General features: G+C 54.6%; 3 protein-coding genes across 4 annotated transcripts; 1 reads left to right on the forward strand and 2 right to left on the reverse strand.

Moving 5' to 3' along the window:
• Positions 1–188: 188 nt before the first annotated feature.
• LOC117641342 (sphingolipid delta(4)-desaturase DES1) lies at positions 189–4,233 on the forward strand. Its single transcript, XM_034378578.1, has 6 exons — positions 189–270; positions 409–585; positions 1,985–2,124; positions 2,202–2,415; positions 2,498–2,709; positions 2,786–4,233. The coding sequence occupies exons 1-6, from the start codon at positions 189–191 to the stop codon at positions 2,924–2,926; spliced, it is 966 nt and encodes a 321-aa protein (XP_034234469.1). The 3' UTR covers positions 2,927–4,233.
• Positions 3,974–19,005, reverse strand: LOC117641166 (barH-like 1 homeobox protein). Its single transcript, XM_034378304.1, has 5 exons — positions 18,946–19,005; positions 18,687–18,792; positions 17,210–17,510; positions 17,033–17,133; positions 3,974–4,068 (listed from the first exon to the last, which is right to left on the reverse strand). Exons 1-5 carry the CDS (start codon positions 19,003–19,005, stop codon positions 3,974–3,976), a joined length of 663 nt encoding a protein of 220 aa, XP_034234195.1.
• Positions 19,006–21,719: 2,714 nt separating this feature from the next.
• LOC117640908 (programmed cell death 6-interacting protein) lies at positions 21,720–27,137 on the reverse strand. Of its 2 annotated transcripts, XM_034377901.1 has the most exons (15): positions 26,808–27,136; positions 26,362–26,480; positions 26,146–26,273; positions 25,879–26,032; positions 25,670–25,794; positions 25,489–25,590; positions 25,181–25,403; positions 24,976–25,099; positions 24,725–24,902; positions 24,333–24,644; positions 24,011–24,226; positions 23,747–23,905; positions 23,545–23,656; positions 23,203–23,445; positions 21,720–21,974 (listed from the first exon to the last, which is right to left on the reverse strand). In XM_034377901.1, exons 1-15 carry the CDS (start codon positions 27,011–27,013, stop codon positions 21,871–21,873), a joined length of 2,505 nt encoding a protein of 834 aa, XP_034233792.1. In that variant the 5' UTR covers positions 27,014–27,136; the 3' UTR covers positions 21,720–21,870. The 2 variants fall into 2 exon arrangements, with proteins under 2 accessions (XP_034233792.1, XP_034233791.1); XM_034377900.1 differs by lacking the exon at positions 21,720–21,974 and having other exon boundaries at positions 22,116–23,445; positions 26,808–27,137.
• Between the last annotated feature and the right edge of the window lie 58 nt (positions 27,138–27,195).

Below are 27,195 nucleotides of genomic sequence, written 5' to 3' on the forward strand. Positions count from 1 at the left end.
TGCAGCTTTCTGCTACGTCTGCAAATAGTGAGCTTGCGTGTCAACAGCCAAAGTTGCGCTGTATGCAGTTCACCTTGCAGTTGAGAGCGGGGTGGGTGCGGCGGTGGATGCGAAACTGACCGCTTGTTCTGTCATTGGCTTTTGTTTGGTTACCGTGGAAGTACAGCTGGTGGCAACATACGCCGAAGATGGGGGCCCACGTCTCCAGGACAGATTTTGAGTGGTCGTACACGGAGGAGCCTCATGCTAGTCGCCGGAAAATTATTCTCGGTGAGCTCTAACCTCTCCTCTTTAATCAGCCTCTAATTCCACCGGCGATCCTTTTGTTTTAAAGATACTATTTTTCTTGTGGACCCTTGCTAGTGATTATCGCTCTTCCTGAAGTCTGTTTTTGTTTTCCTGTTGCAGAAAAATATCCCCAGATCAAGAAATTGTTCGGCTATGATCCATGGTTCAAATGGCAGGTTACGGGATATGTTTTGATGCAGTTTATTATGCTGTTTGTGATGAAGGATAGGTCTTGGCCTATGATATTCCTTGTAGCATACTGCTTTGGCGGAGTGATTAACCATGCCCTTATGTTAGGTAAGTACGGAAGGCATGTTTAGCTTATGTGTTTTTTTTTGCTGTTCGGGTCGCCTTCTCTTTTCATTCATAAAATTCTAAGCCATTAAATCTTGTGATGGAAATATGATTGATTGCAGTTCTGTTAACTTTCTTAGTAGGCATTAAGTCACCAATTGAATAATATGACTATTCGTCATTTTTATTTGAATCCCTTTTTATGTCATTTATTAATGAATGAAGATTTGATTGATGACTTTCGAATTTCTCACTGGTACGACACACAATCATCATGATTGCTCTCAAACCTCGTGTAAATTTAATGTCAGAAATAAGATATTTACTGGCCATTTTCCTGCTAGTGCATTGTCGGCATTCCAGAATCAAACTGAAGACGGCTGTAAATGTTTGTCTTGCAGCCAATGTTGCTTGTCAAAGGCCAGAAAGGGCCCATCTGTAAAGCAAACTTGCCCCGCGCCGCCCCTTCCCCTCCCTTTCCCTCCCCCCCCCTCCCTCCCCTCCCCTCCCCTCCCCTCCCCTCCCCTCCCCTCCCCTCCCCTCCCCTCCCCTCCTCCCCTCCCCCCCTCACTCCAAGCCGCAGAGGACAGATGGACGAGTGATGTGCAATGCTCTCTACCCGCACGTCGCAATCCCTCGGTCCGGAGAGGAGAGTTCTCGAAATCCACTTCCGGTTTCCGAGCATTAGTCTCGCTGATCGCGTGCGTGCCATGCCGTGCCCCGCGCCGCGCCGCGGTGCTTGTCGCGTCGACGGCGTCGCGTCGGCGGCGTCAGGGTCAGTGGGTCATTTGGGAAGGCAGGGAAAGGGGCGGGCCCGGGTTCGATTCCACCCGGCAGCCGCCCTCAGCCCCTCGTGTTTTTACTTTTTTTTTGCATCCACGCCTTTTTTGGCCGGCTGCTCGAGCGGGGCCCTGTGCGCCCCGCGCCACTGGTACCCACGTGCCATGGAGTGATTGGCGAGGCCTACCACCTCCACACCACTCGGCACACTGCGCGAGGCGCTAGGCCCTCGCGCCTCGCGTGACTCATGCCCATGCGAGAGCGAGAGAGACGGGCTGTGGGCGACCAGGCCCGAGGGTCCTCGACGGTTCGCCGCGATCCGCTTATCGTTACACCAGTCGTCCTCTCTCTCTCTCCCTCTCCTGGCAGACCCCTTGCACACCGCACTTTCGTACGTCCTGGGTGCGGCCGAGAGGTGCTACGTCACGCATCGTCATACCCATGCGCGTTGAGTCCCTCTTTCCTGTCAAAAAATTAAAAATCATCAATTTCGCAACACGACAACACAACAAGTATTTTTTTAAAAAACATTTTAAAAAATGCTTGTGGAATAAATTATGATATTTCAAATAAATAGAAACTTTTGTTGTTAATTTGTATGATATTCTTGTGTCTGTTACAGCTATTCACGAAATTTCTCACAATTTAGCATTTGGCCATGCTCGTCCCATGGCTAACAGATGGCTTGGATTCTTTGCCAACCTTCCTATTGGTATACCTATTTCTATCAGTTTCCGTAAATGGCACTTGGAGCACCACAGGGTCAGTCATGATACTATTTTGTTTGCTCCTCTTTTAGTTCACCAACAGAAAAAAATTAATTACAATTTTTCTTGCAGTATCAAGGTGATGAGGTCCTAGACACCGACATTCCCACTTATGTTGAGGCAAAACTCTTTTGCACAACAGCTGGAAAATTCCTGTGGGTTGTTCTTCAACCTTTCTTTTATGCTCTGAGGCCAATGTTTGTTTACCCAAAGACACCAGAAACTCTTGAAGTGGTCAATCTTCTCATCCAGCTTACATTTGATAGCCTGGTGTATTACTTTTTTGGTAAGTGTTTTCAAATGTTCTCCTTTGTTTCTTTCCTTCCTTGTTTTTCTGGTTTGCTAAAAAAATGTGTTTTACTTTGCAGGTGGAAAGGTTTTGGTGTACCTCATTGCAGGATCCCTCATGGCCATGGGCTTGCATCCAGTCGCAGGCCATTTCATATCAGAGCACTACATGTTCAAAAAGGGCTTTGAAACGTACTCCTACTATGGCATTTTGAATATGGTGACATTCAACGTTGGCTACCATAATGAGCACCATGATTTCCCCGCTGTACCAGGGTCACGTTTACCTGAGGTAAGATGGAATTTTCTGTTGACTTACTTTTACTCTCTAACCCTGTTCATCACTCCAAATTATTTTTTGAATTCAGGTGAAACGTATTGCAGCTGAGTTTTATGACAACCTTCCCCAGCACCATTCTTGGGTATCAGTGCTGTATGACTTTGTGACTGATCCAGAAATTGGACCATATGCACGAATCAGGAGGAAGCACCGAGGCTTGAAGTCATAATGCTCATTGGCTTTTAAACATGAGATTGGACTGATGTGTGGATAAAATTAAAATTTAATTGTTTGAACAGAAATTGTAAATTGGATGAGATTTGAGATTTCAATGAGATTTGTCATTATTATTAAATTTATGTATTCTGCTCTTCTATGTATACACATTTGAGGAATATGGAAGGCAGGAAGTACAGACCAGGTAACATTTAAATCAAAAGCACTATGCCATCTTTCCATAAAAGGTACAAGATTGTCATTGTCTCTTATTTTATTTGTTGATAGTTTCACTGTTTCCTTACATTGATTGTTGCGCATGAAAGAAAAATTGGCAAAAATGTCAAAATTATCCTATTTTCATTGAGTGTTGATGCTGCAATTCATAGATCAGTACAGAGCTTCAGTTTGCTTTAACATAAATTTGATGTAGCTAGTTATATTTTTATTTTATCTTTTAGAGAGTCATAAATGATATGGATATCAATAATTTGTGACGAACTTTTCCAAGCATTTCTGTTAACAACTTTACGGGTTCCTAAGAGAATGATGTTGTACTTCAGCTATTTATTTTGGAAGACCTTTGTTGCACTCTAATGTGAGGAATTGATCGAGTGAAATGTTTCTGTCTGCACTTTGCTTTATTAAAAGTGCCTTCTGCTTTGCTTTCCTTAATCTTTTTGTCTTGCTTGAAGTATCGAAACCTTACCTGAACCTCTCTGCTATTCCAAGCACTTCTTTTTATCATGGATTTAACAGTAGATCTACTGTAAATTTTGCATTTATCTTTTCCCACAATTTATATTGTAGTTTCAGCCAAATTTATTCTCTGTGTAAATTTTATTCTTCTACTGTATTTCGTACCGGTGTCATGCTGGTGCCTGGAAATTTTCACCTGTACTATGTATGGTTGGAATACTTCTTTGACTGTCAAGCTAAGTTTAAGTTAGCTATGTCTGTGATGTATGTATTTGCTAGGCGATAATTAATGGATAACAACAAATGTCATGAAACAATTTTTCAGGCTAACTGTACCATTTGCTTGCTTTTAAGTATTCCATTATTGAGAGAAACCTGAAGTATTTGTACTGTGACAGCACTTTAGATCAAAATTAGCATAGCTGTAGTCACTAAGTGCCTTTGAATCTGTTACATCTGTTGAAGATTAGTGTATTTTGTAGCATTTTATCCATGAAGCTTCAAGCTTTTGTACTGAAGAACAAGCCAAGCCACCCCTTTTATGTAACGTTATGATTGTGCTCTTTTGCCAATCCTCTCTAACATACCGCATGTCTAATAAATTACACTGTTTTATGACGATCCAGCCGTGTTCTCGTTGGCCACCGCACCCTCTCCTCCTCATAAAAGGCACGCCCTGGCGTTTGGACGCTCTCTTTTTCTTCTTCCTTTTTTCTTTTTTCATTCGAGTGCAGCCAAATGCACCTGTCGCGACGCGACGGATGCGCCGACAAGGGCTGCTGAGCTCGGCGTTGCGCGTTGCGTCGCGCTGGCCCACTGGAACGACACAGCCAATCCAGCCAATCACAGCGCGGCTCCAGCCGTAATTAGCTAGGCGCTGCTCTAGCCCGTCCCGTGGCTCTAGCGCTCTAGCCTGCCGCCCTGCCTCTTTGGTCCACTCATTGCACCCACTATGGGGACAGCCTGCATACGTGCCACTGGGCGCCCGCTTCACCATCGCAGCTCTTTTGTTGCTACTTTCGTTCGAAAACGAAGCTGCAAAAACGAAACGCGTGACATCGTGTCCGCTCCTGTGCGAGAAATAATATGTTGAAGGAGCGTGGCCTCGTCTAGTCTAACTGACACGAAATAAGGAGGGAATTCCTCCGGGAAGTGCAGGGACTTCCCTGCTGCTGCGATTGGCTGCCCGCGGGAGCGAGAAAGAGAGAGGGGGGGGGCGAGGCTAATTAGGCATCGGAAGTCATAGAGCAGCCGATGTGGTCTAGCCAGTGTAGCAGGCAGCGTGGCCCATTCACCGCGCGGCGCGCCATTCTCTGCCTAGACCGACGCTCTCGTTTCGCCACGCCCTTGTCTAGGCAGTCCAGGCGGTGCGGCAGGAAAAAATAAAGAATATTGACAGGGCAGCAACGTAGGACTGCATCGGGTCGGTTGGGTGCTGCTGGAGAGTTGGAATTATTACCGCGAGGCTCGCAGATGGGAGCGCGTCCAGCGAGTCGCGAAGTATCCACGCGCGGCCAGGAGGCCGCGAGGCCAGCGAAGCCAATTAAAGAGATCTGAAGGACGGCGGAGCATCTCGAGGTATCAAGTGGCGCGGTGGCTGCGGCTTCCATCCCTGGGCGGGGCGGGGCGGGCGGGCGGGGCGGGGCGGGGCGGCCACGCGCGTGCGCAGGGAGGGCAAAGAGCGGCCCTGCTTCTAGAAGCTCTAGAAGCTCCAGGGGCGCGGAGAAGCGCGGGAAAACGGGCGGATCGCATCGCGGCAAAGTCCGGCAAATCGGGGCCAGGCGGGAGAAAGCGGATAGCGGGGTTAAGGTGGAAAGCGGGGAGAAGGTGGAAAGCGGGGAGAAGGTGGAAAGCGGGGTAGAAGGTTGAAAGCGGAGAGAAGGTGGAAAGCGGGGAGAAGGTGGAAAGCGGGGCAGAAGGTTGAAAGCGGAAAGAAGGTGGAAAGTGGGGAGAAGGTGGAAAGGGGGGAGAAAGTGCAAAGGGGGGAAGAGGGTGGAAAGCGGGGAAACTGATAAGTTTGCGCAGAGGACGGGGCGAAGGGCGAAAGCGAGCAAGCCGAGCGAGTAAGGCACGGAGAGTGAGTGGAGAGCGTGGTGGCAGGGAAGCAAAGAGAGAGGCTGCCTGCCTGGCTGCCCGCCTGGCTGACTGCTGACTGAATGGGCCGGGCTGCCTCCGGCTGCCTCAGACCTGAGCTGCCCTTTTCCGCATGGTTTGCTACTCCGCTAGGCTGTGCTCCCACACTGCTGCACCGGGAGCAACCGAGAGCCGCGGCGCGCGCAGGGCGCAGAGGGGAGGAAGCTTTTCGGAACGACTCATCATCAACATCATCCTGATCCTTTTGGCGCGCGCGCCGCGTTTCCGCGTTTTCGACGAGCGGCGTGCTTTAAAACATGAGGCGCGCATCAGTTTCTTTCCCCAGTGGTCGCGGCCCCCCTCCCCTCCACTTCCCCCCGGGCCGCCCGGGCCTCACGCGGCTTCAAAAACCGCGGCTCTTGACTTGGGCAGCACGCGGCGCGCCCGCCTCCCCTCCCCGCCCCTCCCCGCCCTCCCCTCCCCGCCGGGAGCGGACAAACATCGGGGCAGCGCAGAGCCAATTCATTGCGCGCGTTAGTCTTTCAAACCGCGCGCCCGCTCCTTAAACATAGACACTCCGTGCTCCGCGGGGTTGTTGTCGATTTTCCCCTCGATCGCCTGCCCGCCTGCTCGCCCCTGCCCTCGCCTCCGTGGCCGCGTGGCGGTCGCCTGGCCGCCACCCGCACGGCCGAGGCTGCCCGTCCAGCGAGCGAGTCGCCCTGCAAATCGCCGAAACTATGCAAACGAATTCGCGGAGAGTACGGATCGGGCGCTGAAAGCAGCTGAAAGCACGGCGCGTGGCTCGGCGAGGCTATTCAGCAGGCCATTCAGTTACTGAGTCATTGGTCGGATTGAAGCCGGCAACGCAACGCAGCCTAGCCTCGGTCCGCTCAGCCAATTACATGCGGCCTTTGAGGCTGACAAAGCATTCAGCGGTGCAGCGCGGAGCGCGGAGGCACGGCAGAAGCGATGCGGCCTCAATGGGATGACCTCTCCAGTCTCTCCAGCGAGGAGGCGGGGCCGGAGGAAGAGGGAAACAGAGAGAGAGAGAGAGAGAGAGAGAGAGAGAGAGAGAGAGAGAGAGAGAGAGAGAGAGGGGTTCAACCGCCGCATTTCCATGCGATTTCACATTAATTAGAACAAGCTTCAGGGTATCGCTGGCTGCTTTAGAAAACAACTTCGTTAACATCGGGGGAAAAGGAAACAGCAAAGATAAAGAGAACAGACGAGCGCTGCCCCGCCAGCCCCGCCAGCCCTGCGGAGGCGAGTCGAGTCAAGGGGCTCCGCGCTCCGCAGCCTTTCACAAAGTGAATAACATCAAAAACAGCAGCAGCGGGGGAGGATGGACACTGGTGTGCAGCGGGCTGCTTCTTCTCTAAGTAACGGCCAAAGCTTCAATCCGGCACGCATTTTAAAAAAATGAAAAGGGCCAGTGGAAGCACGAGGGGCTCGTGCAAAACAATGAGTTATAAATGAAAATCGGGGTTCGAATCTACACGAGGGGTTGACAACTCGTGTTCTACTTCATACGCGGTGGCTTTATAAGCTGAATATAACATTGCCAGCATGGCTGACGATACGCTACTGCAGCTTATCGACCCACCCTTTTACCTGGGGACCGTGGTTCGAAACTCAGATTTTCCACTTATTTTTCTGCCGATTGTACGTTGTCAAAGATCCTATAGCTTATGGTACAGCACATAGTGGCAAACTGCGGTCGGGACTCGAGAGCAGATTGGAAGCGGACCGACCCACACCATCGTACGGAAGAGGATGTAAAATTCCACTTCCCTCTTTGCGGCACTGATCCATCCAGCAAATTATAACACGCGTAGGAGGCTCCGATTTCTGGCCCACTGTTAAGGCGGTCGCGATTTCTGACAAACTCTGAAAACATCTCACAGAATCGCAAACAATAAAGCAATCTGTTCAACGAAATTCTCGGTGGGCCCCCCCTCGACCCCTCGCGGCATCCGCGGCGACGCCCCTCCGTGTTCCGTCTTTCCCCGCCATGCCGGCCGACGTCGCCGGCCTGGCCGCGCCGCCGCCGACACCCCTCGCCTCGCCTCGCAGTGTGCCTCGCGCTCCGCATCGCATTACGGGCCGCCATCTTCCCGCGGCACTCGACCTCCCTTCATTGGTGGGGCCCACTGCCGGGGAGAAGGCCTCGCCGCGTCGCCGGCACGCCCTCCGCCGCCCTGGCCCTCCTCCCACGCCGGCAGTTTATTGGTGGCGCAGTGGAGTGGGAACCAGTGGGGACCCGCAGCCCGTTGGGATGGGATCAGATTTTCTTATTGCACTCGGCGCCAAGGTGTCGCCAGCCGGACTAGTGTGGAAAAAGGGTTGCCAACCTCAGCCTCCTCGAAACCAAGTCCTAGATATTGCCTTGGGCGCAAGCTGAGGTCGGCATCCCTATCGACACCGTGGCGCCGTGAGAAACTTTTTGCCTGAAAAGCGGCACTCGAATTTTGCCGCCAAATTGGCTGTGCTGGCGATGGCGGGCTGGGGGCTGGGGCGCTGCGAGACGAAAACGAGTACCGCTCCGCTTGTCTCGGCTGAACTGCGGCCGCGCACCGCCACCGCCTTGCTCATCGCCTTGCTTTCTTTTTCCGGCTGGCGGCGCTCGAGGGCGGCGGTGGCGGCTGCGGCTTGAGGGGCCGCGAGCAGCCCAAGGAGCGCGTAACGGCGGCATCGCAGCATCGCAGCATCGCAGCGCCATCCCGAGTAACGAGGCGTCTTTTGTCCCGGCCAAGGAAAGCGAACAAACTCGCCAAGTCTGCAGATGGCGGGGCTCGCTGCAGGCTTTCAAGGCTTTCAAGGCTTTCAAGGCTTTCAGTCGAGTCGAGGAGGACGTGTGCCGGCCGGGCGCGCTTCGGGGCGTGCAGGCAAGTTTTCGAGTCTAACTTGCGCCATTCTGCGCAAGCCGCATAAGTCGGGCTGAGCAGCAAGCAGCTAGAGCGAGCGCCGTCGGGGCTGCGGGTAGGCAACGCGCCGCTCAGCGCGGCCAGCCGGTGGCCTACCCGCCGGACTGCAGGCGCGCACCGTCGCGCACTTCGCGCACCGTCGCCCTGTGCGCCCCGTGCCAAAGGGTTGTCTCGACGCCCTGCTCTAAAGATTCGCCTCATCGCTCAGTCCTTCTTGGTCTTGGAGAATCTTGGATCCCTGCGAGACTGCGGGGCGCCCGCCGAGCACCGAGTGAGACGAAACGATCCGCCGGGGTACGGCGGCCGGTGGGAACCCTGGAGAACCCCCGCTCGGCTCGGCTCGCCGCGGCTCGCCCCGCGGTCGACTTGTTACGCCGCTGGTGGTGCCGCGGCGTGTGTGGCTGCTGTGGCGGGGGCGCTTACTCTAACTCGGTCTTGGCGGCGGGGCGGCGGGGTGGCGGGGAAGGAGGCAGCCTCCCCGGAAGGCTGCACGGCAAGCAAGCCAGCAAGCAAGCCATCCACTCTGGCAGTACTTGGCCTAACGAGCGAGACACAAACCTGTGCCCCGCGGGGAGCCAGCCCGCGCCAGCCCAGCCTCACAAGCCCAGGCCGTCAGGCGTGAGCGGAGGGGAGCGGAGGGGAGGGGTTCGCAACCCACGCCACGCACGCTTTACCTCGAGCAGAAGACGCGCCGCCGAGCTTTTGCCGTCTCTCTGTCATGACAGTCTCCCTCGCGTGGTGGTTTCACCGTGACCACAATTTCAGCCGCATGGCGAACCGAAACGGAAAACGACGTCGCCAAATAAACTCACAGGCTGACAAGCGCCCACCCACTCCTTGAGAGAGACGTGAAGGGGCTTCCGACTCATCGTTTCCCGCAGGCCGAATGCGCGCGGCCGGAGGTATCGTCATTTGACGGGGAAATAATAAGAAACAGAACAGAGCGAGGACGACGAGGGCCCCCACGGCCCACGGCCGGCCGCCGGGTGGGGGTTGACGAGTGCGCTTTCAGCAAGACGCCATCTAAAGTCGACAAATGACACGACGACGCCTGGGCCAGGGCGGGGCTGGGCGTCAGGCCCTATTATGCTCGCCGTGAATGCACCGCCGCCCTCTATGCAACCCCCTCCCCTCCTCTCCCGCGCCGCCCCGCGACCTGCTCATGTATATTCAGCGGCATGTTGTAGACGAGCAGACGCCTGCCTGCCAGTCTCGTGTTTTGTTCTAAATAATGATAAAGCGTCGCGAGGTGCTCGACGCCCCACCGCACGGCCCCACCCCGCGCGGCCCCACCCCGCCCCGCCCCGCCCCGCCCCGCGCCACCCCACCACGCCTCTTAAAGGTGCCGCCGCGCCTCGGCCCCGTCGTCCCTCACCTTCGCCGCGGCCAAGGCGGCCGTCTTGCCCCTCGACAACGGGGTCGCCTCGCCGCCCCGCTCGCCCTGGCGCTGGCCCGCCGTCGAGAGAGAGAGAGAGAGAGAGAGAGAGAGAGAGAGAGAGAGAGAGAGAGAGAGAGAGAGAGAGAGAGAGAGAGAGAGAGAGAGAGCACGTGTCACTTGGACTCGCTCCCCGCCCCGCGACCGCCTCGTACGTGTTTGTGTACTGAGGACTGCGGCCAGCGGGCGGTCCCATCGGCACCGTCCCGTCGGGCACCGTGAGCTGGCGTTTCCCCGTCACCTCGCGATGCAGAACCCACTCGTCCCGGCCGCCAAGCCACCAAGCCGCGAAGCGCGAGCCGGGCCCAGTCTACAGAGAAACCATTGGGGCAGATTTTGGCCCCCTCCCACCACGGCCACCACAGCGACCTCAGCCACACGGAGCAGGGGCAGGTTGACTCGGCTCGGCGTTCCGCCGGGCTGCGGGCTGCCGCTGCGGGGAGGCTGGCTGGCGTTAATGATCGTGATGGTGGAGGTGCGACGGCCCCGCCAGCCCCGCCCCGCCCATTACGGCCTCAAGAACGGATGTCTTGTACTTTTTGTTGCTTCATTAAAATGCCAAGTTATTTATGCAGCATTTTTTGAAAAGGGGAGGGTGCAAGGTGTATGAGCAGCGCACAACGGCCTCGCGGTCCCCGCGGCCCTACGGGGTCCTGCCGCCTTCCGCCGCCCCGCGCCGCTCTTTTATGGCGCGCTGCTGCTTCATCCCTTCCGATCCCGGCCCTTGCAGCCTGCCCGCGAAAAAGGGCGCCTCCGCCCGGACGCGAACCCGCGCCCGAACACTAACCGAACAGTGCGCGCCGCGAGGGCGTAAGGGCGACGCGCACTCTGGTGTGTGCATTTTAATTTGTGTCGCCGATCCCCGCCTTTGCTCTTCTCCAGGTTCCCGCAGTCGCGTCGCGTCGCACCGCGCCTCCGCGTCCATTCATTCCATTCCTTCGTTAATTCAAGAAAAAATGTGACGCGTCCCCGTCGAAAAATCCGCGGGCCTCGCTTCTCGAAAAGCAGAGATGTTGCCATCCGTCGCATGCCGCACGGGCATCCACCGCGTTGGGCGTGGACGAGTCAGTCTGGCGTGCGTGAATGCCGAGTGCGATGCCGAAAGGTGACTTTTTTCTAGGCGCATGCGTCTCACCGTTTGATCTCCAGTGTAAATGTTGGTTTGACTCGCTTAATGCGTGCGTGCCGGCCGGCGGCAGCCTGCAGCAGCCCAAGCCGCGGCCCTAAGCGAGGAGGCCGTCGTGGAGGAGGCCGAGGGCGAGGCCGAGGGCCACGCCTAGCCGCGGGCGGTATCCTAATGACGCACCCCCAACCGGGCGCGGGCCGCGCGGGCCGCGACTGCCGCGACTATCGCGACGAACCGCCACCACGGCCGCGCCCCGCTGTTCGCCGTTCGCCGCGGCGACCTCCTCGACGAGAAGCACCAAGGAGCACCAGGAGCACCACTGCGGGCCGTGGGAAAGCCCCGCGTCCTTCCGGGGCGGTCGGGGGCTGCAGCCAGCTGCGGAAATCGCGCTCCACTTCATCGAGTGCCCCGTGCAGCACCTAGCGCCGTTCACACCGCTCCAGTGGCGCGGCTAGGGCCGGGGCTAGGGCCGGCGGCAAGGTGCTGATCAGGGAAAAGCAGGATGGGGGTCGCTTTGAGATGGGGTGTTGATTGGAGGAGTCGCGGCTCGTCGTCGCCGAGTGTTTATCCTGTTGTTGGCGCTAAGGTCTCCCCCGCCCCACCCCCTCCCCTCCCCTCTCCGGGTGCTGTCGCCGTAATTGGTGATTATTCCCTCTTTGTGGGGACTGGCGGGACTGACATCGCTCCCCGCACTCAAAGAGGACTCGTTATTCTACAATCACGGCTCATTGTAAGGAGGGGGAGGGGAGGGGAGGGGAGGGGGAGCGACTCTCGCCGCGCTGTGCGAGTGCGCGGCCGGGACTCGCGACTCGCGGCGATTTGGCGGGCCGGTTGTCGCGTGGTGTCGCGCTGCGGTGGCCTGGTGTCGCCGCCAGCGCCGCCACCACCGCCAGGCAGGACGTCGACAAGTGCTGCGGCATCGCGAGCACGCCGTCGGCGCTCGCCACTCGGCCATCGAGAGACGGTGGAGTGCGGCCAAGCTCGGCACCGCTCCCTCTCCATGTCCGTGGGCAGCGTCCGTGCATTCGGCGAGTCGGCCGATGTGCACAACAGCCATTCAGCCGAAACTGCGCTCGGAACTGCGTCCCTGCGCCATCCACCGCGCTGACTCGCCGAACTCGGCGGCGGTGAACGAACGCACCAGAGCGCGAAACCAGCACAACAAACCAACGGCCGAGTCAGTCGCCGAAACGAAACGAAGCGGAAAGTCCTTTTTGCTCCCGTAGACCGCGTGGAATGGCATGCAGCGCGGTGCGGCAATGCGGGGCGTGCCGTGCCGGGCGAGCGGTCGCTCTTGAAGCGGCCGCTAATGCAATCACGCAAGTTTTTGGCCAGGGCGGCCAGGGCGGCCAGGGTGGCGCCTCCGCCTCCGTGCGTCCGTGCCTCCACGTCGTGGTGTCGTGATGACAGGGCCCGGCCAGGCCCGGCCCGGCGGCCCACCGCCCCGCCCCCAGCCAGCACCAAGATAGCCCAGAAGACGGATACCGAGAGTCCGTTTTCGTCGCTCTGCCTCTCTCGGACTCGTGGGGCGTTCCGTATAGGTGCGCGAGAGAGACAGAGCGACGAGAGAGACTCTAGGAACCAGCCTGCAGACACTTGCGCACCGTTCCTGCGACTTTTCCACTCGCGACGGCGCCGCGTCCACATCAAACGCCAAACGTCCCGGCAAGCCAGCGCCGCAGGCTGAACCTCTGCCGGCTGTGCTCGCTGCGCTGGGGTAGGTGGCTGGCGCCATGCTCGAGCCACGCTGGCGCGGTGCGCTGGAGGGCGGGCCGTCCCTTTGAATGCCGTGTTGCTGGAGCCCTGCACAGCCCTGCCGGCGAGCCCCGCAAGTCCCGAGGTCCTAGGGCCGTACCGGGCCGGCCGGGCCCTGCACCTTCCCCGGGTCGGTGATCACAGGGCGCGGCAGCATGGCGGCAGAGAGCTGCGATTGTCACTAAGACCTTGCCCGCGGCTCCGCTCGGCTCCGCTCGACTCCAAGGCAAGGCAGCGGCGCAGGTAGCACGGCAGCACAGCACCGCTTTCACAAAAAAAAGCTCCAGGAACCTCCAGGACCTGGCCGACGCCCTGACGGCCCCGACGGGGCGCAGCTTGCAACTCGCACGCCTCGGGCGGTAATTACGCTGGATTAAAACCGGGAACAAGTGTTATTGTGTGCGGCCCGCTCTATGCGGCGCCAGCGTGCCGCCTGCTTCACAGGCAAGGGCACAGGCGAGGCACAGGCCGGATGAAAATGCTCCAAAGTGTGCCCTCATTGCACGCCCCTCAAATATGGACTTTAAAAAGGGGCTAAGACCCTGTGGCGAGCGCCTCGGCCTCCCTGTGTGTGTGTGCGTGTCTGTGTGCCTAATGACAGCGGAGCGCGGAGCCTTGATGAAGGTGTTTCAGAGAAAGTGCCGAGTTTGGCCGCCTAGTGGCGCTAGTAGTGTCGTCCGCCGCGAAGCCCCGCCCCGCATCATCCAGCCGTCCAGCCATCAGACTCGACGCCCTACAACCTGTGGCCACTTTGCCGGCACCACTCTCTTTCACACACATTGATCGAAAACCTCCGAACCACGACGGCGAAAATCTGCCTACCGTGCGTTCCTCCCTCGGTTCGCTGGTGTAACCTGGTGTAACACTGCCCCCGGCGTCCCCTCTCACGGTCGGGTAGCGGTGCGGCGGTGCGGCGACGGGCGATAGTGGACCACTTTCCAAGTTGCCTGACGACCGCTTCGCCCTTCGCCTGACGGCCTCACGGACTTTACACCGCTGGCCCCGCTGGCGCGGCTTTTGAGACCGCATCGCGTCATTTCTAATTCCTCGGAGATAGCGGTAGAGTGATGATCAGCATATTTTCCTACCACCTTTTCGGAAGTAGACCGGGGCGTTGGAGTACATGCTTTGACCCAAACTTGACCTTGACCCGCACCGCAAGCCATCCCGGACGCGGAAGCGCGGCAAGAGGTGACCCGTGTCACGGCGGTGCCACCGCGGCCGCCGCTCCGTCGCACGGCTAATTGGTGCGTTTGTCTCTCCGTCTCTCTCGCACACGCACTCGCGGTGCGTCGCGGAGGGAGTGCGAGAGAGACGGGGCGGTGGGACACTGTTCGAAATCGGCCCGCCTGCTGGGCGGCACGCGGCGGGGAGCCGACGGCCGCTCAGCCACGCCACGCCATGCTAGGGTGACGCGCGGGCCGTGTCCGGTTATCCGCTAATCACCCCAACACGCGCACACGCACACGCACGCACACGCACACACACACACACACACACACACACACACACACACACACACACACACACACACGAGCACGTGCGGCCCTTTGACGCTCACCTGTGCGCCACCGTGCCCGTGTTCGGCGAGGCCACATCGAATCAGCCATTAATTGAGGCACTCGAACCAAAACGACGCGATGAAGCCGCTTGTTGCGCCTAGCTCTCTCCCTCTCTCTTTCCCTCCCTCAACTCTCTCTCTTCCGGGCGCTCTCCGGATGGCCAAACCGATTGCTTTCTGCCGTCGTCGCACTTGCAACAGATTCACTCCGCCGACTAGACGACTGAATGCACGCGGGATTGTCCCTCCCCGGCCGTTCTTGATCCGAGCGCGGTGGCGCGGTAATGCAGGCGATGGGCTTATTAGCAGTGTCGGGGGAGGTGTCCCCGCCAAGGGTCCGCGGCAACGGTCCCCGCGCGGGTTAGGGGAGGGAATGGAGTGCTAACAGGTTTATTCATGTTGCAAATTGTCTGAGGCTTCGGGTAGCGCCCCGCCCCGCCCCGCCCGATGGTGGTCCCATTTTGATGACGCCAGCGCCCCCGGCTAAAGAGCCTCGCCCTGGCAGCCTTGTCGCGCTGCATCTGCTGCGGCGTGCTGCAGCATGCCGGCGAGCGCACCGCGGAGCAGCACAAGCAGGTCCACCCGCAGCCCGCAGTCCGCGCCCGGCGGCGACTCTACCTATTAAAGGGGAGTTCTCGGATTCACATGTCGCACTGCGGAGGCCGCCCGGACCGGGAAGACGGACAGCTTGTTGTGCGGCGGAGCGCCGGGACGAGGCTCCTCTTCCTCTGGCGGCGACGGCCACGCCGACCAGCCCGCCTACACTGCCGTGCCCCGTCGTGCCGCCCGCGCGCATCCCCCTGCCGCATCGCCCCTCGCCCCTCGCCACGCAGATCATTTGGAAACAGTTTCAACTTGGCGTCGTCAAAGTTGTTGTCGAGTTGTTGCTGACACTGAGCACAGTGAGCAGCGCGGCGCCAACTCCGCTGCCTGCCCGTCTGACTGGCTGCCTGCCTGGCTGCCTGCCTGCCTGCCGGCAGCGAAGCGTTTTCGCCCTCAGCGATCCGCACAAACACCACCAGCTCCACACAATGAATAAATCTCCATTCATTGGGCGGCTCGGGCCTGCTCGGGCCGGCGGCGCTTGGTGGGCGGTCCTCGCGGTGGGGGCGGGGCGGGGTGGGGGCTCTAACTGCCCCCGGGGGCTGCTCTGTTCGCTCGGCTCTGCTCGTTACAAGATGTGCCTTGTCGATTTGCGCCTCATCACAAGTCAAGCGCCACGCCCCGCCCCGCCCCGCCGCGCCCCGAGCGCCTCGCTCAAGCACGAGCTCAAGCGCAGAACAGAAGCGGTCGGTTTGCGCGCCGCCACGCCCCGCCCCGCCCCACCACCAATTTGTGTCGCGCAAACAAATCTAAATCAGCGGGTGAGCTCTCCGCCCCCGCGGCCGCCGCTCCGCCACTCCTTCCCGAGTCTGCGCGGCTGATGTGAATTTGCGCTTCGTGTTTTTGTGCAGCTCCCGTCGTCGCCGCCGCCGCCGCTGCGCTGCAGGTGTCCACCGCTCTTGAGAGCGAGCCCCGCCCCGCGCGCCGCCGTCGAGAAATCGCACGCGTTTTCCCCTCGTTTGTCTTTTGGCGTTGTTGGTGTGCGCGCCGTCGGCGCAGTGCGTGACACGGCACGGCGGCAGCCACTTGGAGGCGCGCCGCCCTTCCTGCCGCCCCTCCCCCTCCCCCTTCCCCTTCCCTCACTCCGTTTCGGTAATCAGCCGGTTTATTCTCGCCCCGCGAAGCATCGCAAAACCGACGACAGTTTGGCCTGATTACGAAATGAGATACGCGGAGACGAAATGAAAAGGACGACTCGGTGGCGGCCAGGAAAAAATGTTGCCGAAAAGGAGTCTTTTCATCCAACATGATTAAAGTCCTATTCACGGTGATAGCAGCCCCCCCCCCCCCTTCACCCGCCCCTTCCCCCTCCTGTCCATCCCCTCCCGTTCCCGTCCCACTTTTGCATCTCTCAATTACCCGAGAATAAACAAGTAATTTTGAGGGGGTGCAGTAAACAGTCCTAGAAACTTTTCCCACTTCAGGTGAACGGTTCGAAAAGCACGAGTTTTTCGTAATTAGGTGTGTTGCTCGTTTGGTTTGTTGTTAAGTCTGCGACCTGAATGGTCCCGTGGAAAGCGAGGGCTTGGAAGAAAGTTATGGCGGAGGTTTCAAATAACGCTTCACTTTATTCAATGCTTGGGACATTCGGAGCAGATTTTCACATCAAATATTAAGACATAATAATGGTAACTCAGGAATCGTTAAAACTAGAAGCAAATCATGACAACAACTTTACGTATAATTTTATATCTAGCAAATACACTACTACCACATGATAATAATACAATTGATAATAACTTCACAGGACAAATAACTGGTGAGTAACAATACGAGGGTCGCGACGAGGACAACGTTAACAACGGAACAGGAGAGGAAGGCGCGAGGCGCGGGCGATCACGAGAAGAGGGGCCCGTGCACGTAGCTGACGTTCCGGAACAGGCCGGGCGGCAGGAAGGGCGGCGGGGCGTGCGCGGGGGCGGGCGGCGGCGGGTGCAGGGGGCCGCAGCACTCCCCGGCGCCGCCGCGGCCCAGCAGGTCGTCGATGTTGGCCTGCTGCCGGAGCTGCTCCAGACGCAGCTGGTTCTGCCGCTTCCATTTCGTCCTGAAACAAAGTGACGGTGGATGAGGTTCGCGCTCTGGCGGGCTCTTCAAGCTGCTGCTTTGAAGAAGGACCCCACCTGCGGTTCTGGTACCAGGTCTTGACCTGCGTCTCGGACAGGTTGAGCGCGTCGGCCACGTCGCTGCGGTCCGCCACGGACAGGTACTTCTGGCATCGGAACTTGCGCTCCAGGTAGGCGAGCTGGGCGTGCGTGAAGGCGGTGCGCCGCCGCCGCGGCTTGCGACTCCGGCTGCCGCCCCCGCTGCCGCCGCCGCTGCCGCCCTCGCCGGAGGCGGAACTGCCCGCGGCTCCGGAGCCCGCCCCCGACGAAGACTGATGCGGGTCGCGGCTCGAGGAAGCGGCCACCTCCGAGCCGCCGACTGCAACCGGCACCAGAACGTCAACACGACAAGTCCTTGGGGCGCAGGCCGTAAGCAAGCAGGCCGAACGGCATGGCGGCACGGCACCTACCCGAGTGCGGCGACGCCGGCGAGGCCGTGGAGGAGGGCGAGGCCAGCGCCGCGGGCCTCGGCAGCGCGAAGGGCAGGCCGCCCAGGGGCAGGCCGCGCAGGCCGAGCCCCAGCGGGGCCAGCGGCCCCAGCGGCAGCGGCAGCCCCAGGAAGCGGCTGCCGGGCCGCGGCCTCTCCACCGAGTCCACGTCGTCGTCCACGTCCAGCGGCGCGTCCGAGTCCGAGTCGCTGGGCGCCGACACGGCCGCTGCGACAGAACAGGCATGAGGAGCACGCCGAAGGGTCCCTCCCCAGGAAGCTGAACGCGCGGCGGACGGGGCGGATCAAACTCCCACGGAACGCGTTGGCGTTAGGGCTGGGAACAGCGCCCCGCAGCTTCAAGCGCAAGGACGCAGGACCCGCGGACAGCAGAGAGCGAGGAAGGCAGGCACGCGCGGCCAAGTCGATTGCGGACGAACAAAAAGGAAGGGCTAACGACGATCTCGAGAGCAGTGCCCGCTCCGCTTCCCGCTGTTCTCGGAGTGAGCCAGCGCTATCTCCCTCCCCCTCGCCCTCGCCAAGTGCCCACCCCGCCGGGCCCAGCACATGCTCCACTCGACTCGGCTCGCCCGATCCTTTCCCACAGGAGCATCTTCAAGAGCGGAGGGGCTGCGTGCCGCGTGCCGCGTGCACCTCGTCAGCCTGCGGTGCCGGCGATGCTGTCCCGGCCGACGCGCGGGTGGCCGCGTTGCCTGCCCGGCCTTCCGCAGGCGCGCCAGGCTGCCACACTTGGCCGCAATGCTCACCTGCGGTCCTCGCGGCGAACACGTCGCCCAGCAGGTCCCGGATAAAGAAGGACTTGTGCGCGGCGCGGATGTCGTCCTCGCGGCGGTGCCGGAAGAGCTCCTCGGCGCGCAGCCCCGCCTGGAAGCCGCCCTGGAAGGCGCTGTGGAGGCCGCCCTGGAAGCCGCCCTGGAAGCCGCCCTGGAAGGCAGACGGGAATGCGTCCTCCAGCCGCCGGAACTTGGCGCGCGGGTCGGCGTCGTCCGCGTCCACCTCCTCGGCCGTCGTCGTGTGCCTTGGGGTGGCCGTCGTCCGAGCACTCGCGGTCCTGGTCTCGTTCCCGCGGTCGCTTGCGGCTCCGGTCCCGCTCTGCGTCCCGCCCGGCGTCCCGCTCCGCGTCGGGGTCGCCGTAGTCCGCCGACAGCCGATCCTGCGGGCCAACGCCACAGTTGTTGCCGAAACGTGTTGCTCGCAAGGGGCGCGGAGGACGCGGAGAGCCGCTCGTTACCTTGGTTACCTTCATCTCGTCGTCGAGCCGCGGCAGGCGCGGCCTGGCGAGGTCGTCGTCGGGGCCCGGCCTCGCCTCCATGTCCGCCTCCGTGTCGGCCTCCACCTCGGCGTCGTCCGGGCAGTTGGCCCTCATGGCGCCTCGCCCTCTCACGCCGTGTCCATCGCCCCGGCGGCCTCACATTCTTGGCGGCGGTCTTGTCGGAAACGCGCACACACGCACTCGCGCACACACACGCGCACAGTCTGCACTTGGACGCGACTCCGGGTCACATCGCCGCCGACGGCCGAGTGGCTGCGAGTCCACCGCGAAGGACTGCTTCACCTGTCCGTCGCGCTGCACCGCGTTGCACCAAGCTGCACTAGGTCTCGGAGCGCGGTGCGCGGTGCGGCTGCCGTGCGGTCGGCGGCGCGGTCGGTAGACGTGTGGTCCTGGACATCTCGCCGCCAGCCGCCCGCCGCCCACGCCATTCACCCCACCCCCGGCTCCACCCCCGGCGCCAACCCCACCCCACCGCCTCGGCCGGCCTCGGCTCGGACAAGCTTATCTCCCTCTCGTCTCCCTTGGTCTACCTGTCGATCTTTCGACGTGTTCCACCTGTGTCGCTCCACTTCCGGAGCAGGACCGTCGGTGCTCTTTAATGTTTCTTGCGGAGAAAGATGCGTCTCATTCAGTCTGCGACCGCCGAGCACCACACGCGTCATTCGTCGCAGGCACTCCTCCATGTCCCCGCAAAAAAAAATGCAGGAGCTTCAAAACGGGCGCGCAAGAGTCGTACAGAAATGGACCTGCAAATTTGGCATCCCTAGCCGTCCCTTCGTCCATGCAGCCCGCTCGGACTCGGACTCCTTCCGTATAATCACGCTATTTTAACCCTTTCCCTCCCACTTCCGGTCCAGAGTGTCCCCTCCCCTGCCCGCGAGGCCGCCACGCTGGAGGGCTGTTTGTCCAAAGTGGGGACTGGGAGCTACGCGAGCTACGCCGCGGCCGCTGCGCGCTGCGCGCCGACTGGAGGTCGAGGGGGTTGGTGGGCGTGGCCTGCAGCCCCGCCGCTCGCCCCCATTGGCCGCCGCTCCCCGCGACGCGCTCCCATTGGTTGAGGGTCCTGAGGGTCCGGCCGGCCGGGTGCTGTGCTGTGCTGCGGCCGCGGCCCGCACTCCACCCGCTGCTAGACCTGAGCCCGAAGGCCGCGAGCAAGTAAACTCCTCTCACTCAACTGGACGTCGCGCCGCGTCGCGCTCATCATCGCGGTCCTCCCACCCTCCCCGCCCCGCCGGCCGCGACTTCCCGCCGCCTCCACACTTCCGGGCACGGCTGTGTCGCACAGCAGCACTGGGACTCGTACGGAAAAGGCGCGAGGGCGAAAAATAAAAGGCCAGACGGACCGCAAGGGCCTTCCCTGTCCCTCCCCGGGAGTCGCCGCACCGATAAACGAAGGAGGGAGGGGGAGGGGCAGGCTGCGGCAAAGGGTGAAGGGAAGGGAGGCAGCGCCCTCTCTGGGCCCTCTGGGCTGGGCGCTCTGGGCGCGCAGTCGGGCCGCCAAGGGCCTCGTTACTCGCCACTCGACACAAAATGATGGCGATTTGCAAGAACAGGATGGACTCGCCTAACAGGGAAAGGGGCGGGAAGAGGTGAGGACATTCAAGAAAATGCGGCATTGCTTTTGTATTTGCTTATTTATTTGATTTTTTTATACAGTAAACATATTTTGTTCATACTAAGATCTGCTCACAACAAATTAAAGCATAGTTGGGCTTACTTTGCAGTTAAATCGAGCATGAGTGGTTTAACAGTGAATTTTTTAAAAATCAATAGAAATATTGTTAAATAAACGAATGCAAAAATCACTTCCACCTTGCACAATCGTCACCCAAATACAGATAATAAAAAGTAACACCCTAAAAATTACAACATTTCATAAAATTGTACATCTATAACATGCTTCTTCCTCATTGCAACACAAGGATTAAAAAAAAAATTGTATTCTGCCCTCCTGCCTCAAAACATAGACATTATAAATGCAAATTAATATACAACCGCAATCCAGTACTGGGTGATGTTGCTGAGACTTTCAACATTAATATGGTAAACTTCAAAAATATAATCTGCACATTTAACTACAGATAACAGATCTCATGGTTCCATCAACACAGTTCAGTCTTCAATGAACTGAAAATTGATCCCTTACACACCATTCCCTGTATTTGTGATTCATTATCAGTAGTAATAGATCTAGGGTGGCACGTGCAAGCACAGTACAGTCTCAATGAACTGTAGATAAGCCCCTCAACTTAACTTTTTCCAAGAGGCAATAAAAAACCTAATTAGTGAGTGCAAATGTAGGCTTCCAGATGGTTAAGGCACAGTTAAAAGCAGAAACTTTCAAATATTTCTGAACATGCCAATTGAACAATGCAGTCAACTAGTATACAAACATACAAAAAGGGCATCAACATTTGGATGAGGGCAACCTCTTCATAGTGGCATTACTATCATATTTAATCAATGAGAGTCTTTTGAAGTAATTCGTGTAATAGCTACAACAAAAATAGAGCACATAGTAGCTTATCACTTACACATAATTTAAAACTAAGATTCTATATGTCATGACTGTGAGTCTGCACATAACTAAAGGGTTATAGTATCCTTTCTCCAATTTAAGATGTACAATACGCTTCAACATATTAATTGTGATTATAATAATAGCAAAATGGAAGAATCATCAAATGCCAAACAGAATTCTTATTATCAAGCCACTATCTAAGATAGCACCCATAAAACAACTATCATCTCAAGAGAAGAAAATTTAAAGAATGATAAAATGAATCAAGTCGGGTGGAAACAAAGCCCTGGCTTAGGCTGCCAAAGGTTTTTTTTGGAAAAGGTACAAAATCTCCATTTTCATTTAGAATCTTTGGTGACTTTACTATTTGTTGAATGTCAATGAAACATGAATGACTGATACTGATAGGCTGATAAGAAAGCATTGCTTGAAAACTTCTACCACGGATGTGGATTTTGAGGAGGCATCTGGTGAGGGGGCATTTGCTGATATGGAGGATAACCTGGGTACTGCGGTTGAGATGGAATAGGGTACCCATATCCTACAACAAAAGAGGAAAACTCACTTTTAACGTAACATGTAGACATAAATTTCAGAATTTAAGCAAATGAATGTCTGTGTATCCCCCAATGCTAGCAGAAACTATTAGAAAAGGGACAAAAATAAGAAAATAAAACAAACGTACTTCTAAATTAAAATTTTATGATAATTCACATTAAATCACACACTTAAGAAATAAATCACAAAATACGTTCTAAACTATAAGGTGGTTGGTCAAATTTTCAAAAGGTGAAGCATGTATGTGAGAGCACAATGCTCAAGTAGTTGATTTTTTTTTATTGATAGCAAAGAATATATATAGAATCAATCACGGGGAGAGGAAAATGGCCACAAATCAGATTGATTATCCTTTTGACCACACAAAAGTTGGAGAGAATGATTAAAGTAACTAACAAAAAAAAAGTAAAGTGATGCAACATCTCTAAGATTGTAAACAAAGAACAGAAGAAAAAATAAGGAGAAGAGTTTCGACATAACAAGTATGTAGCTAAACTAAGTAGTAAGCAGAAGCTTGGGCAGTACACAAATGAGATTGTAATTTGTTCTTTACAATGTAATGTGTGCTTCAATAATTATTATTCCTGATAAAAATGGCAAAACTCTCAACAAGTTTAAATGGAAACCTAAAAATTAACTTCATGAGATTCCTTTGTCACAAATATTTTCTTCATGAAACAAAATAGAAGAGGTCAACTGCATCAAGTCAAGAGTGACCATGCAAGAACTGCCTCAATCTGATTTTTCTTAATCTTTGCCCAACTCTAAAGCACGCATAAAAAATAAAAAGCTAAAGCAAGTGCTACTAAACACAGATACATAGCTTCAAGTACATACACAAAAGGGCAAAAACAAAACAAAAAGAAGGTTCAATCACAGAACAAGGAGACAAGCACAAACAACATCCAAGAAAAAAATATAAAAGATAACACAACTGTAACATGAGATTAAAACAAAACGCTTATACGTGATATATGTACATGATAACATTGGGAAGCTTATCGATAAGTCCAATACTACACAAGAGCATAAATCAGTGCAAGTGCAATGAAAGCGTAAGGAAAAAAAAAGAAGAAAAATAGTGTCAAAGCTAGCTACTCTTCAGCAAATAGTGCAGTCGGGTGCAGCTGGAGTTCTATCCCCTCCATGTTTGGAACAAGGTTGGGCCAGGTCAGTGGCACTTGGCAGTGGAGGCACTTGGCTGTTCTCACCTTGCTGGGGGTATGGCACGTTGCCCATGGTGGCATAGGGGTTGTAGCTCTGGGGCATGGGTGGAGGCACATACGTGGGGTATGGCATGTTGTTTGAAGCCCCATAAGGGACAGGCATTCCGACAGGATATGCTGGGTATGGAAGTTGGGGCCCAGCAGATGAAGGTCCTGGCTGAGCAGCTGGTGCAGAACTGGGGGAAGATGCTGGCGGGGGAGGACGTGGTGGGGCAGCCTTCTTGGCATCTACAACATGAGAATTCAAAAAATTCAGGATAAATAATTAACCAGCTTAGCGCAAAACTTTTTAAGTTATCCTAATTTATTATTGATGAAAATTCATACCTGAAATTCCTTCACCTGGCTTCTCATTTGCAATATTCTCTACAAGTTCATTCACTTCTGTCTTACGAGCAAAGCAGAAATCAGAAATCTTGTTTTGGAAGACCACAAGGAGCTGTAACAGATTCAAAGTTGTGTTAGAAATACATTTTTAGCTTGTCTGAATATCAGTGAAAATTATATTGAGCAACAAAACGGCTCATACCTGGGTGAGGTCATTGTAAAATTTATTTCCTTCCTTCAAATTGCTTTGAAGTTCCATAAATGCATCATGTGCAGCAGCTAACTGCATCAGCATTTGCTCTCTGTGTTGAGAAGCTCCTCCTGCAGAGTTCTTCTCAAGGACAAACTCATTGTTTTTGGTCTGAAATCAAATCAAATTTTGTTGTGAGACACATAGAATGAGGATTAGGATAAGCAAAATAGTTAACCAAATTGTGGCCATAAATGACAAACAGGCATGTCATACCTGAATCTCAGCAACGAGTCTTTCCTGACGTTGCAATGAATCTTTCACTTGCTGTTGCAAGGGACTGAAAGCCCTGCCAAGACTCTCCATGCTTATGGCGGCTTCATTGATAGCCCCATCTTGAGCTAAAGCTGACAAAAATGTTGATTTCATATCGATGGTTGCTGATTTCAATTCTGATTCAATTGCAGCCCGCTCTGCCTTAATAACCTCCACCTAAAATAATTTACGACCATAAAATTAGCAGCACAAATGAAACATTTTGAACAAAGAAGATAAAATAAACAAGCCAACTTGATTAAATTTTAAGAAAAATACACACATCTTCCATGAGTTCCTTGAGCCTGCGGTATGCAGCACTAGTTGAACTAACACCACCACTACTGCCACTTGGTAGAGCTTCGCTCATCGCACTTTCGCCTCCAGACAGTAACTCCATCGCTTTCACATGGGTGTCGAATTTCTCACGGACAACCTTGTCTGACTGAACAGCAGTGTTTATGATCTCCCTATACTTAGCCAAGTTGGCACGGAATGTTTCCGTCAGCTTAACAGATGGAGTGCGGTTCCATGACTTGAACCGCTCACGAAGCTGATCGTCTTGCTCTTGTTCTTGATTGAGCAATCTTTCAGCCTACAGACAGAATATTGCATTAAATAGGATCTTTGAGGTAACAAGAAAGGGAGGGTGACTAACAAGAACAGATAACTTACCTCTACAAGAATGTCCCTATTTCTTTGCAAAAGTTCAGGAAGATCAGTAATTTGATTTTGAAGTGCAGTCACGCCACCCAAGGCAATCACTGCATTTGATTTATCAACCAAGGAGTGGGGAACAGCTGCGCCCGATTCTTCCTCAAGAGCTGCCGGTAAGTTTAAGGATGCAAGAATACTGCGAGAAAGGTTAATGTAAGACAAATTAAGTCACTGTTTGATATAGTTACTGGGAAGAGCAATGGTCTCACCTGTTTAACATATTGGTAGCATCTCTCAACTTGGACACTTCCCCATTCACTATTTCTGACTTACGAACATCATATGCAGCCATGGCTTGGTGAACAGTGACAGGTACAAGGTTCTCAAATAGATCTGCAAAAAGTGGGCCATTGTTCAGTTAGACTAGGTAAATAGTAGCTCAATTGACTGCTTAGCAAGCAATTAAAAAATTACCTTTGAAGTTATGACTCAGTCGCTCAGGTAAAGGAAGGGCTTTCGCAATAGCAGCTTTAGCAACAGGTGGCAAATTTTTGTAGTCAGGAATTCGCTCATGGTAAATGAAGTCATTATCTTTTTTGGCATCGTTTAGAGCCCTTGTAGCCTTGTTGGTAAGTTCCTCAAAGAGAGAAGGGTGACCCGAACGTTGCTGACCAGCTTTTAACAACTCCACAGCTTTCTGGAAAAAGGGAGTGACATACATGTCATCGGCAAAAAGAATTATGCAGGTAGTGTTCAGAGTAGTCAATGAAAATTTTAACTACCTCCAAGCGAGAGATCTCTTCACCAATAGCTTTGTTCTCATGGGCTACTAATCCCTGATAGTACTCAGTCAAACCATGGAAAGATGCTTGTTTTCCAGCAATCTGGAGAAGAAACATTTCATCTTTCATTAGTATCCTGTATCCTGGTTACGGAAGATTCAGAAACATGAAGCACACTCACCAGAGAAATCCATTCTCGTTCCCACAAAGGCTTTAATTGTTCCTTCTGCATGGCTTTCATGGCTTCAGAATAATATTCTTCGCATTGAGCACAAAGCTTAGCAATAACAGCAGGCTTCATGTTATCTGAAAACAGTTCAGTGGCAAATGGTAAGCAACAGAACAGCATCCATCAAACTAGAATTTAGAATAGATTTCACATGAACTCACCATGAATGGCTTTTTGGACAAACATTTCTTGAGCTTGAGCAAGCATTATAGCACTCAAAGCAGCCAAGGTATCTGGGTTCAGATCAGGGGTTGGGTCCTGCTGGATTGCCAGCATCACAGTTCCCTTGAGATGGTGAAAAATTCCAGCAGATAACTAAATAAAACGAAAAAGAAAAAAAAATCATAAACAAGAGGGGGTAAAAGTTAAAGATAACATAACACCAAAGGTAAAAATTGTCTTAAAAATTACATTAATTAAAAGAATACCTGAAATAGTTTAGCAGCGAGTTTCAGTCCTTCGTCGCTGACTAAGCTTTGAGACGCTGCAACTGCACTCTGCAAGGCAGCTATATTAAAAAGGACACAAACTTTTTCGTAGCTCAAGGAAGACACAGCTGGAATTTTAATAAGGCAGGAGACATAAGATATTAATAGGTATACTTTCAATGTAATATGTACGAGATTACTTGACATTGCACTTACTTAGGCTGATTCTACCACCAAAAAATGTTCCTCTATCAAATGCATCCTTCCATTTGAAGGGTATTTGAACTTCATGTGCAGGAACTTTGGCCTCCAGGGCACACAATTGATCATAATACCTGTGTGATAATTTCAAAAATTGTAGTTCTGAATGAAGTTCACGGGGAGTACTATATATGTATAAGCAACAAAATAATAATTCGATAAGGATGTAATTTTAGCAACAAAATCATGTTTCTTAACTCATTGAACAACCAGTAAGCTTGTCAACAAATAATGTACGGAACAAAGCCACTACAGAATTTAAGATAAGGTTGGTGAGTGATATAAGGTATGAGTCATCGTGCATAACAAACATACACGACACACCAACTCGAGCATGAATAGACTGTAGATGAAATGACAATTTGATGTGTATGAGCCATTAAACTCAAATAAAAACTTACATGTAAATAACCTCCAGTGAGCTCTCGTACTTCTCGAATACCCTCCAGACGGCATTGTTCCGAATCTTACTGAGTTCTGAAATCGCATCACCATAATCTTCCGGCTTGTCTGCCGTACTAAAAGAAGCGGATATTAAGTTTTTAAGTGGTTTGATAATATCTACATCGGTCGGCTTCTTTAGTGGCACCGAAATAAATTCCGCCATCGTACAAAGGGATTTAACTCTACACACTGCACTGTTGCTTTGCTTGTCGGTTGTTTCTGCGTTGCGTTCTTGCGTTCTTGTTCTTGTTCATGAGTCAAAGTGTCAGTTGATGTCAGTTCTTTAGTTCGTCGGATCGCAGACGCTGCACTAGAGCGCTAGTGACGCGAGTGAGAAATTCGAGA

Source organism: Thrips palmi, unplaced genomic scaffold (genome assembly GCF_012932325.1).
Source record: "Thrips palmi isolate BJ-2018 unplaced genomic scaffold, TpBJ-2018v1 HiC_scaffold_15, whole genome shotgun sequence".
Lineage (NCBI taxonomy): Eukaryota > Metazoa > Arthropoda > Insecta > Thysanoptera > Thripidae > Thrips > Thrips palmi.

What these genes read in the sequence shown, in the direction of transcription:
- LOC117641342 (XM_034378578.1), top strand. Translation starts at nt 189, where the DNA reads ATGGGGGCCCACGTCTCCAGGACAGATTTTGAGTGGTCGTACACGGAG. An exon ending in CCTGGTGTATTACTTTTTTG is followed by an intron (nt 2,416 to 2,497) that starts GTAAGTGTTTTC and finishes TTTACTTTGCAG; the next exon opens with GTGGAAAGGTTTTGGTGTAC. An exon ending in CAGGGTCACGTTTACCTGAG is followed by an intron (nt 2,710 to 2,785) that starts GTAAGATGGAAT and finishes TTTTGAATTCAG; the next exon opens with GTGAAACGTATTGCAGCTGA.
- LOC117640908 (XM_034377900.1), bottom strand. Translation starts at nt 27,013, where the DNA reads ATGGCGGAATTTATTTCGGTGCCACTAAAGAAGCCGACCGATGTAGAT. An exon ending in TCAAGGAACTCATGGAAGAT is followed by an intron (nt 24,227 to 24,332) that starts GTGTGTATTTTT and finishes AAATTATTTTAG; the next exon opens with GTGGAGGTTATTAAGGCAGA. An exon ending in GACTCGTTGCTGAGATTCAG is followed by an intron (nt 23,906 to 24,010) that starts GTATGACATGCC and finishes ATTTGATTTCAG; the next exon opens with ACCAAAAACAATGAGTTTGT.
- LOC117641166 (XM_034378304.1), bottom strand. Translation starts at nt 19,005, where the DNA reads ATGAGGGCCAACTGCCCGGACGACGCCGAGGTGGAGGCCGACACGGAG. An exon ending in GCGGGAACGAGACCAGGACC is followed by an intron (nt 17,511 to 18,686) that starts GCGAGTGCTCGG and finishes TGCCGGTTGCAG; the next exon opens with TCGGCGGCTCGGAGGTGGCC. An exon ending in CGGCGCCGGGGAGTGCTGCG is followed by an intron (nt 4,069 to 17,032) that starts GCCCCCTGCACC and finishes AATCTTCAACAG; the next exon opens with ATGTAACAGATTCAAAGGCA.